General features: G+C 42.2%; 1 protein-coding gene across 1 annotated transcript in view; it reads left to right on the forward strand.

The window, feature by feature from the left end:
• Positions 1-1,746: 1,746 nt before the first annotated feature.
• Positions 1,747-15,089, forward strand: part of ttc27 (tetratricopeptide repeat domain 27) — a 92,039-nt gene continuing 78,696 nt past the window's right edge. Inside the window, exons 1-3 of the mRNA XM_070977601.1 lie at positions 1,747-2,045; positions 10,993-11,176; positions 13,693-13,816. Of these exons, the coding sequence (XP_070833702.1) occupies positions 1,955-2,045; positions 10,993-11,176; positions 13,693-13,816 (399 nt within the window). The 5' untranslated portion in view covers positions 1,747-1,954. The remainder of the gene's footprint in view (positions 2,046-10,992; positions 11,177-13,692; positions 13,817-15,089) is intronic.

The raw sequence follows: 15,089 nt of genomic DNA on the forward strand, positions 1-15,089 counted from the left end.
TGTGAACTATGCAATGACTTTCGGGGAGCTCTTTTTTTGTTGAGCATGCCTTAAATAGAGGACTTACTACGATTCTGCATCTGATATATAATAATCAGTTAATGTTAATGTAATTTCAGCACACGAGTGGTCTGATTTATGTACAGTGCCTACTTTTGCACCATTGAGCTCCTGAAGCTTCAGTTTAGCTGTAAACATATGTAAAATTTGATACTGTGCTTCAAGCTTTGAGAGTGATTGCAAGAATAGCATGCACATCGATATCTTTATTATAGTGAATCAACCTCATGCATGAATCATACATCAATAACAACCTTATTAAACGCATGATCAATGACAATACAGAAAGATAGAAATGCATAGCAAAAATAGCATATTGCCAATATTAAGAGAACCCTGCAAAATTTTGCAAATCATGTTTTGAGGGGAGCTCATGTCTCATTAAGGGAACCCCTGGCTCCTCCGTAGTCCGCACCCTGGATGCAGCACCACATTTTTTTTGGATGGATCCTCAGTGGTGTTCTATACCATCGCTAACCTCTGTGATCCTGCATTAGATTTTAGGGACATCTTGGTTTCTCTGAAGGGAGTGAAAAGCAGCTGCAAGCAGACAAACTGAGTTGAGGCTTTGGCAGGTCAGCTATCTGTGAAAGCAAATCAGTCTGTGAAATAAGTGTTTTGTTTTGTTTTGTTATGTTTTTTTTACTTGCATTCTTTGTTCTTAATGCCTTCTTAGGGGCCTTCAACAACTCTGGAAAGCAATCAACCACATGTAAAAGCACCATTCATCAATGCCAAATACAACAGGTGAAGAGTAAATTAGGTCAAAACAGGTAAGAAGACGAGGGATATTTAAAACAAACCTTTAGCTCAGACGTGTCTGTGTGGAAATCCAAGTTTTATTGAATTTTATGCAGATTTGGCTATAAGTAGTTGATGGTCTTAGACCAAAACACTCATTTAGGGGAACATGAGGTCTGCTTGATTGTGTTTTTTACATCCATCTTTTCATTTGCAATCTGATCTTATATTGTAAGGACCCTTTGGACACACTCTGGTCCTGCAGAGGCCTGCTGAGCAGGGTCTGGTTGTTAGTGATACTCAGCTCGCCTGCACTGACTGGACGCTCTGTATAGGCTAGTTTTAGACAGCCGCTCTTCGTCTCTCACCTGCCATCCAACCTGTGGTTAGTTGTGTTTCCATTATCATTGAAAAGTTCGGTGAAATTTCTCTTTTAGTTCTGTTCAGTGAACCTATTTTTAGTTTATGCGGTCTCTCCTTTCTCAGGCCTTGAGCTGGATTGGAAAAAAATCCTCATTGATTATTCTTACTGTTTGAACATTTATTTTCTTTGTTGTTATCAAACATTTTATTTCTATGTTTCTTTTAGATTTCTTTTGTAAAGCACTGCGCTGCTATGCACATATTTGATACACAAATTAAATTATCTATTATTCTATTATTATCAATAAAAAGTCCCTCCATATTAGTTCGCATAAAAAATAAGTTCTGAAATGAATTTCAGTCGGTTGGGACAGCAGCTATGGCTGCACTATGGTTACTCTTAGAACTGCATTGTCATAAATAATGGCCATGAAGAGCTCAGTGTAACTATATGCTATTAAACAGAGGCAACATTAGCTGCAGCTCGCAGGTTTTTACAGGTGAATAAAAGCCGCAGCGTCGACGGGCCAGCACCCCACGTGCAGAATGCCCAGCATCCCTGTGCGAGTCTTGATTAGTTTTCCCACAATGCAATGCGCATCTGTCATGGCTGCTCACTGATGCCACTGACACCACATGGGTAGAAGTAAACGTTTCATCTCTGATTAAGAAACGCCGACTTGGCTCGTTAATAAAGCGATTAATTGCCGACTTTGATTTAGGAGCGTCCTGACTGAAGGCAGCAGCTCCGGCTTCATTCGAACACGAACCAGCGGCGTCAGGAACGTTAATGCCTCTGAACGTAGAGATCCCCGTCCTCCGGGGCTTTTTAACACCCAGCGAGGCTACGGAATGGAAGCAGACTATTTGCAGTACTGCAGGTGAGACACACATTGTCTTTTCACGATTTCACCACTTAGCGCTGACCACCATGACGAGCAGGTTGTGTCATCTGAAGGGTGCCGTAAAAAAGGCTACCGTGACAGGTTGTGGTCGCTTTAGCAAAGGGACATTTAAACGCAGCGTTGTGGAGGCTTTTTTCCTGCTGATGAAACTCACGGTAACGACACCAGCTTCGCCTTTCCTCGCTGTCAGTGTTTTCATGTCATTCTAATGAAATTTATGGGTGCAGTTCCGTTAGTTGAAGTGAGCTGTTAGACGATACGCACCGGTCTCTCGCGCGTGAACGTCATACCAGACTCCATACATTTTTTCGTTAATATTAAGTGGCCTGACTCGTGGTAAACAGCATATACCTCATGAAGTAATACTTGATAGCGGGTGTAAACGTTTTGAGATGCCTTGTAATTCGGCATACACACCATGCATGGGTTTATGTTAATTCAAATAAAAAAATCAACTTTTGTAATTGACATTAGCTAACGTTAGCTTGAGTTCGCCCATTTTTTTATTCCCAGTGTTCTTTCAGCATAATACCGAAGTGGAATTTAGAGTGAAATTCAGATTGAGATTAGCGACTTGAGGTTTAGACAGAGCAGACTGCGTGAAAGATCTTGTTCTGTTGTGCATTGCTGTGTGCTGTCAGGCAGATTTAAAAAGCGGAGTCTGGCATGACGTCCTCATTTCATACACCTGCATAGAGCGGAGCCGCGTCGCGCTCACATCTGTCCGCAGCTGCTGGTGCCACACTGAGCCACAGCTCACTGCCATGTCTATACTTCGCTGTACACTTCCCCAGCCTTGATGTTTTTCACAGGGTTTGCACTCTTACATGATTAGAATTCAAGTGGTACTTTATGTGCTGAAAGCTGTTAAATATATGAAATATGGCAGTAAGTTTGAACAACACATCGATGGAAAAAGTACTCAAACACAATACCTGAGTTTTCCGACACTAAATTGTGCAGCAAGGCTGAAGTTGCAGGATACATGGCGGGAGATGAGGGAAGTAAGGCTTTCTTATGGGTGTCCAGTTGGAGCTGATTAAATTACTCTCTGGGCTTTACCTCATTTGTTTTATGTCGGCTGTGTTTGAAATGAAACAGATTGTCTTTAGATTAGTCAGCACAGTCCTGCACAGCTCAGACTGAGTGACAGTGCTGGAAATGGTCCACTGCACTCTGCTGAGGTGACCCACATGCCAGGATCTTTACAGCCACACTCCATCTCTCTGACTCGCTGACACGCTTCATATGAAAGCTCTGTTGGTGGATGTGTACGGTGCAGGGCGGCGTTGGAGGTCAAAATGATTTGCTGACATCCTAAAATAACATGCACGTCCTTATGTTTTCTCCTCATATCTGTAACAGAGACATATGCTGCTTGTTTCCAGCTAATTGGATTAACACACTGACTGAGTTGTTGGAAGATATATTTGTATAATGTAGGATGTACTGATTCTAAAGTGTAAGTGTATGCACATGATACACTGCAGTCTGAGATCAGCCAGACCAACCCTGGAGGTGGGTTGCATGACTGACCGCAGTTGAGGACCTAGCCTCTCCCCTGGAACTGATTTCCTTTTTGCAGTAGATGTAACGTTAGTTTAATTAGCAAGGCTGCTGAAAAGTAGCCAGTGGGTGCATTCGATCTGTCTCCATCTGTCATGTGATCCTTTACATCGCGGTCCCTCAAGAATATCCCAGGTAGCTCACCTTGATCTGAGACACGGCACATTTGTTAGAAGACCACCTCCTTCCCTGTGTGAGTTTTGAGGTCCTACCCTAAGAAACTTCAACGTTGTTTGACTAAAATGATCATGACAGTATTATAAAAACTCACAGGTTCTAGTTTTTCACATTACACTCAGATTAGCAGGAAAAAAAGTGCAACAAATATGCTCAGAATTAAGCGCCATGTCCTGAAGTACAGTCACACTTTGTGAGCAGTCACAGTGTGTGCCTTAAAAAATAATCACAGAATAAGAGCAGAGCTTACAGTGAACTGTGGTTTGCTCCTCCACCCAGATGTGGTGTGAAGCCACTAACCAGCCACTAAATTCTCAGAATTCTATCTTAAGTATGATTAAATATTTTTTCTAGAGCAGCAACAGCAAAGTCACTGTGTAGGCTTACATTCAATAATTCTCAGATGTCAGTCAAATAAATGATATTCCTGCTAGTGATGGACCGATAAATGGGTCGTCCCATTCCTTTAGCTGATTATCTGCCATTTTGAGATAATCGTCACCGGCCATGCCTGTGCTCATGAGGCTAATTAAAATAAGAAATGTCCGCATACATCTGCAGGCAGCCCCGTCACTGTGACTGCTCTGGATCAATGTGAGTGCTCCCCTCATATCGGTTTCTCAAATGTGCCAATGCTTGATGTAACATTACCTGAGAGAAAACATTAAGACTTAAATTATGGGCTTTCAAAGCTCTGTGTATTTAACCAGCCACTCTTAATAATATACCTCAATTACTGTCGTTTAATTAGATTGATTCCAGTCTTTTAGTGAGAAATGCATATAACATTCATCGGGAATTAGAGCTGCAACACTTAATTGATTAAATCTCTTCAAATCAGTTTGAAAAATAGCAAATTTGATCATTGATTAGTTGGGTCTGTGTAATAATGCACAGCACGCTCTGTAGCAGCGTCTCCTGCGGTGGCAGTAAGCTGGCCAATGCTGTGCCTTGTGTAGCTCACGTGATGAATTAGAGGAAATGACGCTGTCCCCTTTGTCTCTGCCAGAAACGCTGGAGCATAATGTAGCAGTATGGAGGTTTTGGAATATTTCAGGCAGTTAGTCATTGACAGTCTAAAATGACATGTTGTGGTGCGTTTGATCGCTTAGATTTGCTTTTTGGCTGGTAGCCAGTTTTCTCAGAAACGTGGAGGTGCCTCTATCTGTCTCATACATGCTGTTGATAAGTGCACTAAAACTTAAGGCCTATTTATTTTTGATTGCATTTTTTTTTTAACAAAGTTTATTTTTTGATTACCTGCAGACATTTATTTAGCCGACAATTTTTTTTTATTTAAATTGGTGCACCACAGAGTGCAGATCTGTCTCTCAAGCAGACAGTAACATTAGTGTTAAATAAATATTTCTAGAAGTTCATCAATTCTGTGTCTCGTTCGTTATTAATAAATTGTTGTATTTTATCAGATGCAAAGAAAAGCAACAACATGATATCAGCATTATATATCGACTGTCAGCTGCCCTGCTCTCTAAGTATCGGCATCAGCCACTGAAAAACACGCACTGGTCGACCAATAATTCCTGACATTAAATCAGTGAAGTTGAGGAAGAATGGAGAACACTGACAGTCAGCATCAGTCCGTCCTCCTGTCCTCTGTCCTGCCTCTGCTGCTGGTGTGACTCACTGCCTGCAGTTACCAGTGATAGAGGGAGGGGGCGCTGCCATCTCAGCCAGCAGCCAAGTTACAAGAATCTTCCAAAGTTTAAGATTAATGGCTGTCTAAGATGAGCAGATATTAGGCTTCACACAGACAGCTTTCATTTTAGCTTGTAGGTAACAATTCGCTGTTGGTTTAACAAGCTTGCCTTAGTTGTATAAAACCGCGTGTGTGTGTGTGCACTTAATACATAGTGAGGACTGAAACCCGTTCTTAACCTCAAAAGGAGGACATTTTTGGAAATCGAGGACTTTTGTCTGGTCCTCACAACTCACAACTTTGTCTGAAGGTGCAGATTTTTTTAACGGTGAGGTTCGGGTCAGGTATTCAGTTTTCTTGTTTAAGGTGAAGTTAAGGGGCGAGGGAGTGCATTATGTCAATGCTGTCTGTTGAAGTGTGACATATTTAAATCTGTGTGGTCATAATGTCAGACTCTGCATGCTGTTTTCCTCACTCTCTCTCTCTCTCTCTCTCTCTCTCTCTCTCTCTCTCTCTCTCTCTCTCTCACTCTCACTCTCTCTCTCTCTCTCTCTCTCTCTCTCTCTCTCTCTCGCTTTCACTGAAAATGAAATGAAGGTTAGCTGATGTGATGTACAGGACGTTATTTAGTTTGTTTATTTTATAATATGTAGGTATTTAAATCTTTTAAAAGACATTTCTAAATATATAAATATAATGAATATAAATTTTTTATTGCAACAGCTAACCAGTAGTATTCATGTGGATGTGTGCATATACAATCGTTCGGTGTAGTAAAAACATGAAAGAGAAGCAAAGCAAAAAGGCGCAGGTGCTTTCAGGGAAGAGAGGGAGCCATGCTGGAGGCTGGGACTCGTCTATGCTGGAGCGCACTGGGCCCATCTGCTCCACCGCTGGTTCAATACTACAGTCCGCTCTCTGGTCCCCTCAATGAAGGGCAGCAGAGTAGCAGGCTGATGGCTCTGTGGCTTCAGAGGAGGATGGTTTGAAGTTGAGGCTTGGCTCTGGTCATTTTTTTACCTGACAGTTCAAGTCCTCTAAATCCAGTGTTAGGATTGAACATGTAGCAGTATTGGAGATTGTACCATAAAGCATTGATTTGCAACATTGGCATTCAATCATGGTGGATGTATGGTAATTCTTTGCACACTGGCCATCAGAGAGAATATTGATCAAAATAAATTCCAAACATAAATTGCTAACACATACAAATCACTCGTACGGCCAGCTGTTCTGAAAAGTTGCACATTGTAAATTGCATTCTGTCAAAAAGACAACCAGAGCAGCCGAGTGGTGAGCGTAACACGACGTCATGGTTGTACTGATGGAAGCAGTACCTGCTTATATTGGAGATTTTAGTGCAGATCAGTTGTGTATGATTAAGGTGTGGCAAGTTATTTTAAATTCAGTACACTTTGGATCAGAAAGTGCGTCATGAATCATTCTCGTCCACGTCTGCCTGGTGGCAAAATGGAGATGTACGAGCCTTTGAAATGCCACACTGATGATCACAGGACAACAAGATCCTGCATTAAACCCAGATTAATGAAACTGATTCAAGCGTAATACAACTCATCAAGGTTGTGTGAACCACCCCACCCGTTCAGTGGAAGGAGAAGCCAGCAGACTGTGACTGTGTGCAGTATTCAGTGGAAAACCAGCCTGTACACGGTACAGAAGTGGCCACACTTGTCTGAGATATTCCTTGTCATTCACCCTGGTTGTATATTGCTGCTCAGCCCTGCACGCTTTTGCCAATTCTATTCACCATTGTCTTATTAACTGCAGCTGGTTGCCTGAACCTTTATGAATTATGGACTAATTTGAGGGCCTCTGCCTTGTTTTCCATAATTGCTGCCATTTCATCGGCAGACCTGAAGACTAGCTGAAATGTCATTAAACATGTGGCCATACCTCAGGCTTTCATTTTCCCCCTCATAAAGCCAGAGCCCTCCCTTCCCCTCGTCTTCTCCCTCCCTTCTCACCGTGCTATTATGGCAGCCCCTGGGTTTCATTAGATCAGCAGTGAGATGAAAATCTCCACACCTCCTTTACAGCACCAGTCACACTGCAATTGCTTATTAAAGCCAAGGGTACAGTTTAAGGGATCATGACTTAATGACTTTACTGATCCCCGACCTTTCCTCTACTGCTACCATGAGGTCAACATTTTTGATTTTTAATGAAATATCTCTACTATTTAATGGATTGCTCTAAAGTTTGGTCCACATATTCATGGCCCAAGAGGATGAACTGTGTTAACTTTGGTCGTTTTGTCCAATACTTTGCTTTATTTCTAAATACTGCACAACTAATGGCTTTCCCATCAGCCTCAGCTATGCTTTCATACTTTGTGTTGTGCTCATTGATGGTAATGTTAATGACAAATGAACACAGCTTTTTTATTTCACCAAATACATGCCAGAATCTGTTAGTAATTTAGCTGCTCAGGTGTTAGCAGCATACTGGGCTGTTGTTTATGATTGTATGTCTTTTAGCTCGTTAGCTCGACAGCTTCAGACTGAAGCTCCTGCTGCTTTACAAAAACTTGCAGTTATTTGGAAACATCAGTTTTCCCATACAGGACACAACCCACCACACTTTCATGTCAGCACCATCCCACATGTAACTTACCCCAAGTGATGTACGCATGCGCACGCATGCGCACGCACGCGCGCACGCACGCACGCACGCGCGCACGCACGCACGCACGCACGCACGCACGCACTCACTTTTTATCTGCACATTCTTGCCTTGCAAACACCAAGCACGCTGTACACTGCACTGAAGCACAGGACACAAACCTGCCATGTGCAGCACAAAAGAAACAGTCAAATATATCACTCATAGTTTGTCTCCTCGTTTTTGTCAGTGAAAATAGAGATTTAGGTAAAGTTTTTCTGGTTTAAACGACATTTTAGTCTCGTCAACTGTATTGCGCATTGACACAGTCACCGTTAGTGTTTAATGGCGTCGGTGCCGGCATGTCATTGTCCTGTCTGAGAGGTTTTGCGAGTCGTGATGAAGTGGTGTAAAGTTTTCTTTCCTTCCTTGTTTAAACACCTGATGTCCACACTATAGGAATGATAACAGAGCAGATCCTAGGGTCAGAGATAGTGTCTATAATAATTAGAAATGCTGTGTGCGAACCTGTGCCAGTCAGCTGGAAATGGTTTGAATTCCATTAGCAGCGAAAGAGATTGCAGATTATTTTGAGCATTTGAGGCATGCAGAGTTCATCTGCAGATTGACTGAATGTTGTTCTCTTTGATTTAAAGAGGTGAATTTTGAGCGGTGAACAGACAGTCATGGGGGACCGTTGGAGCCGGCATTGTTTCTGTGGCGTGACACATGTGTGGCAGTACTCGCCTCATGTTGTGTGTATGTATGATGGAGACCGTTTGGACTGTTTCTTAAGTTAGCCAGGCTTCATTATACAGCTCAGAATATCAGCTCCTCCGTCTCTGTTCTGTCCACCGGGGGAATGCAAAGCAATCAATGCTAATGAGCCTAGCCCGTCTCCCTCCTCAAATAAAAAGCTAATGAAAGGCAGGGAGACGTTGAACCGAGCACGTGAGCAACACAATTATTTCTGGAGGGGAAGCAGTGGCCCTGCAGCCTTCCTCTGTCCTTTCATAAATCAGCATTCACTATCTCACCATCAGCCTCCTCAGCTGGCCCTCCTCATCAGTGTATGGCAGTGTGGGAGCGTTAGCTCGCCAAACACTCGCACACTGTACACCTCATCTGTGGGGAATGGTTCAATATGCTCATTGACTTAATGAGAATATGGAGTTTGGGAGAATGGAGATTAAAAAGCACTGCAAAACCATGTCAGACAAATGGGGGGAGATGAATAGTCAAGTTGGCCAGAGCTCTGGGGCAGAGTCTTCATTTTCCTCAACTGTGCCTGCCAGTTTGTGTAGGGAGGCTGTGGGGGAAATTAGACAAAATACAGTCACACAGCAGTTTGCTCAGTACTCTGTTAAAAACACCACACATGATCGTTTTTTTGACACACAACCTCTTCCCCATTCAAATCCACACTGAGCTGTATTGTAGTAGTGTGTAGTAGATCATTTGATATGAGATCCAGGCGTACAGGGCTGTGCTTAACACATGCACTGAACTGGTGCTACACAGGTTGAAAGTTTTGTAGCACCGGCCACAAATGTGTAAAAGAGAAAACTATTTAAAACAAGTATGAAGTGTCTTTTACCATCTCCAAAAAACATAGTGCAGTTCATCACTTTCCAGGCAAAGGGCATTAATGTGGTCAATTGCAGGAACATAACACCTCTTGTTTTACAAAACATCCATATATTACACTTCAAATGAGCAGCACAAATCTCAGTAAACACACACTAAATGAAAATTCTACCTTGCAGGCTCGTTCAGGGTCTTGATTTTGGTTGAAACCTGAAAATACTGCTTCATTTTCTCATGTCATCTAGCTCATCTGGTTCATATGCATCCATGTCTGACATTTACAAAGATCAAACTTCGAAAAACAGTAGAAAATTCAGCGAGTTATGATGATTTTAAGTATGGACAGACCTCCTTCCTCAATAGACTTACATGGATTAGGAGGCACAGCTTCCCTGTACTGATATGGTGGCCATTCCCTGAAATTGTGGCAATTAGTGTTGGATGTGTGGACTCGCAGTTGGGAACATGATGCACATGATAGACAAGAACTACTAAGTAGAATAACAATACACCATCAGTTCACATCACACAAAAAGTGGCTCAGGCTACGACCACAATACGTTTTCATTTTAAAATGCTGTTTCAAAAACGATCACTGTTTCAGGCTGTCTGACACACACGCATTGCAAAGCTGTAACTCACTGGTGCTGCTGCAGTCACTACATTCATTTAACATAATGATTTTGTTCGTCTTGTTCTTTAGTCTTCATTTCTGTTGAGCACACATTCAACTCAGGTCAGGTGAGCATCAGTTATGAGTCGCCAAGAGTTTGCAGGTTAAATGTCAGCATCTTGAAGATTCAATGTTAGAAATCGTAGTTTCACAAAGAGCTTTCCATCACTTGGCCTTTATCAGAGAGTGGAGTGTGCTCAGTTGTCATAGACATGATTCGGTTGTCACCATGTTATCCAAGTATGGAACGGTGGTAAGGTGAGAAGAAATCGGATGTGTGGAGAGATCCACAGTCTCTGTTCAAAGACAGTTCCAGATGTCGGACTTGATCTTTCTCTGTCCATCCACTGAACCCTGGTTGATATTTTACTCCTTCCTTGTGGGAAATATCATGGCATGGTAACCAGTTGCACAGTTGCCAAAAAATGTTGCTCTGTATGTTCAAATGCAGAAGAAACGCGGTTTGTGAAAGTCGTGGTTTTTCAATCTCTCCACTTCTGCAGTTTCTTATATTGATCCTGTTTAGTGTATAAAGGTTTGATGAAGTCTTCCGTGCATCAGTGCACTTTTTGTAGAAATGGTGATTTAAGAGCAATAATAATGCTTCAAAGCTTTATGAGCTTTAACCTGTGTTTCTCCAGAGGCAAGCTCTCTGCTGGAGTCCCTGATGAAGGGGGACTTTGAGGCAGTCCTGCTGAGCCCCCAGGTGCTTGATCTGCTCTCTGGAGATGGCAGCTGCGACAAGGGCGAGAACATCGAGGCCTACCTGGAGAGAAGGGTCCTGCTGTACCTGACAGGTGACAACAACGATGACCAGACCAACAGGTAATATAGCAGGGAAGGACACCAGGTATCAAATCAACTAGATGACTTCCCAAATGTGTTTTAACTACACTTCAAGGGTTTAAGGTTTTAATCTTTCATACCACATCGAGCCCTTTTGGGGCAAAGTTGCTAAAAGTCACTGATCATGTTGATCTGTCCATGAAATGGAGCTGAAACAGAATTCTTATCTTTTGGGTTCTCATTGTGATGTTCTTGTTTGTTTTGTTTTGGTCACATCTGCGTATGTTAAAGCATGGAAAGCTCCTGGTGCACTTCACATCTGTGAATTAAGTCATTGTAGTGGTGATTTTCCCTGCGTGAGATTGTAATGAAACATAGCACTCCCCTCAGTTTAGCTGGTTAAATATGCCTTTTACACATCACTCTTTCTAAACGAAACGAAACGAAATCGAAAATATCTAATGCACAGGACTCAAACTCATTCCATAAAGGGCCGAGTGGCTGAAGGTTTTCTTTCCAACCAAGCAGCAGCACACCAGACTTGACTCATTTCATCAGCTGATCTCAGTCTTCAGACAGCTGATTGGTCAGACTGCGTGCTCTTGATTGGTTGGAGGAAAAACCTGCAGCCACACGGCCCTTTGTGGAATGAGTTTGAGACGCCTGACCTAAAGTCTAGTTATACAGTTCAGTTCCTTGATCCAGTCTTTGAATTTAGGGTAGGATATGCTTCACTTTCATAATGTAAAGGCTCCCAGCCAACAGGTAATGGTAGGTGAAGAATGCCAAAAATCACTGTACGCAGATTGGGAATCAAATGTCTTCGTCCAGTGCTGAGATAACTGGGGACCAGTGCAGGTTGAGCAGATAAGCTTTGCATTGCCCTTGTATTCAGATCAGTTTTGAGTTATCAGACATATTGTGCTTAACCATCAATTTTGGAATTTTTAATAATTCAAATGATTAAAATAAATGAAAAATCTAGTTAAATTATTAGCTCTTAAATCTGGTCATAATAATGTTACAACATTTCTAACACCAAAAAACGATATAATGAAGGCAGTTGAGAAGAGGAGTAGTTTGTTGGCAGAGGATGATGTCTTACACTCAAAGCTCACACTCATTTTTTAGCCATTGTTAACATTGACAGGGGACGCGAACAGTGAAAAAGTGAGTGAAATGAAGATCAGCATGATGGCATCAGCAAATAGCTTGTTTATTTTTACTACATAACACATACTGACATATTTACTATGTGTTTTCCCCTGGTCAGCCAAGCCCCCCCTGCAGTGGCCAATGAGGGGGCTGCCCCAAGTTATTACTTAGTCCTGGACAAAGCTTTATCAGTGTTGTAGGTGGAAACATATCTTTTCACACTGGTGAAGAGCACAGAGAGAGATCATGTGGAGTGTGACTGTAACCTTTATGATGTCATGGGTCATTGATTACACTCACCTGTGATTACTGTCAAAGTATCACTATCACAAGTCCATGGGTAGAGTTCAGGTACAGTTGTGATAAATGGAGGGTTGTTGGAAACTGAGTCCATGTGAAGCCTTACACTAGTGGTGACAAAACATTTAGCTAATTTGGCCTTGGTGTGATGGACTAAATAGAAGTTTGCATGAGAATTGGCCGTGTTGTGCACAGGTAGAGGTTTAGTGTACCGGGTCAAGCCTGCGTTTCCATTCATCATCGCTAAGCTTTGTGCCTAAGTCTTCTTAAAGCGGTTGGCTTATTAACTAGAGTTAGTTGTGCAGGTGTGTTTACATTGTCCCTCCATCCTCCAGTCACACCGGCTGTCAGTCATGTAGTCGTACTCATTCATGCCCTCTTGGAGGCTTGGAGAGTAAAGGAGCATTTCTTTTTTTTCTGCAAACAAAAAACAAGTCTTAACTTTACATTTAGAAATCACTGACACAATTTTGACTTGGAAAAGGGGTAACTAATTGTGATTTTAGTGATATCCTGTTCATAATGATAACAGTAAAATGATGAATAAGAGTGTGTGCTTGTGAGCCCACTAATTAAAGTCCCTGCATTGACCTGATGAGGTGGGTTTCAGGGTGGGAGTAGTTGAGTGAAAACCTCGGCTGTTCTCAGGAGTGTTTGTTCAGTCTCCTCTCTCCGCCTCTATTTCTTTTGTCATGAATTATTAATTTTTAATAAGGACAGCTTAACACCTCCCTTCTTGCTCTCAGGGGAGAACTGTCCGTGAGTAAGTGTTGAATGCAGCACATATTACCCCTCCTCTCCCCTCCTTGTGATTGGATCCGTTTCCTCTCTTCTATCACTTTCCATCACTATCTCAGCCTAATAGAAAGGCAGCAAAGCATGTCGCTGGTCCGTGCCTGTTTTTAAAACCCTCTAATTGCTCGCAGAGTGAGGTGGCAGCTCGAAAAGACTGCCTCTCTAGAAACTTGCGTGAGCACCTGTCAGTACCATCGAATATTTTTCTGAATTCTGAAAACCTTAAAGTATCTTAATTTATCAGCTCTTCTCTCCAGTCTCTCTGTCCACTAAGTCCACTGTGTGTCCTGTCTGGCTTGCTGTAGGGAGCTGGCTGTGATGGCCCTGGCTGTCTCTTGCCTCCACATGTTTGCCCAGAGTAACTGGACTGGTCCTCCACTCTCCATCCATATCTCTGAGCTGCTGCCCCCTGCTCTGCTCTCCTCTCAGGTATGAGACCATCTCATCACTGTTTTTGTGTCATGTATCATTCTTTATATTAGCTAGTTCATTAAAAGGTTTTCTCAAGGTCAAATGTACTGTTATGTCATTAACAGAGTTCATGACATTTAACTAAAATGTTTAAACCATTTTATTGTGGTTTTGGATAATCTGCAAGATACAAACTGTAAGGCTTCATATTTACACTGGGAGTCGTCACATAATGCATACAGTGAATAAATGGAGGACACTTTTTATTGTGAGCATTACTCCTAGACTTAGTTATCAATGATAGCTACATTCATAGTGTTCTAACAGTCTTGTGCACATGTGTAAATGGACTGGGATCATATGCTTCTATCTCGATTTGATACTATCACAATACTTGGCTGGCAATTCGATGTTTGTTGTGATAGTAAGATGTGATGTAAGTATTCTGATGTTCAAGTATTGCAATCTGATACTACAGTTTATTGTGATTTTTGTCTTTGAGTGACATTTCCAAGAGTTGAATTGTCCAGTCGTGCTCAGTCAGCAAAAAGTTGGACATTCCAGTTGGCCGTCCATTGACTTGAAAAGTTTCTCCATGTCTGCCATGGTTGTTGGCAAGTTGCTAGTAGCATGCTGTTCATTTTGTTTAGCTTGCATTCCTGCAATTTGTTGGAGCTATGGGTACAGAGTGTCCATCTTCCATCTGACGTTTGCCTTCAGCTACAGTAATTGGTCAACTAGTACAGTAAGAAGTCACTAAGTCTCTGTCCACATGAATATGTTTTAGCAACATGGTGTCTTAAAACAAAACGATCACCATGCAGACAAACATTTTAGCTCCGTGCAGACTAACACATCTGAAAACACAGATCACACGACCATTGACGTGCACTGGGTATGGGTGTGTCTGTTCGCCTCCTGCACATGTAAACAGTAGTGGCATGATAAAATGCACAACAGCTGTTTGCTGCATCCAGATGCAAGGCAGTCCTGGTGTTTTTAAACCAAACATGGTGTCCGTTATGGGGGTTCCAAAATGCCAGTGTAGTTTGCATGCTGGGCATAAATGAAGCAAAAGTTATGCATTTTAAAACAAAAATATGTTAGTGTGGATATACAGTAGCTTAAGTCACCAAGCTGCTGAACTTTCTGCCTCGACCCAGCCTTAAAACAGAATAATTTATATTTGGTCAGCTCCTAATCTGTAATTTAGCATCACCGTATGCAAACAAAGAGCTGGAACCTTCAAACATGTACCAGGTGAGCCCCTGACGCACTGGTTGTGGGATAG

This window comes from Chaetodon trifascialis, chromosome 13, assembly GCF_039877785.1.
Source record: "Chaetodon trifascialis isolate fChaTrf1 chromosome 13, fChaTrf1.hap1, whole genome shotgun sequence".
Lineage (NCBI taxonomy): Eukaryota > Metazoa > Chordata > Actinopteri > Chaetodontiformes > Chaetodontidae > Chaetodon > Chaetodon trifascialis.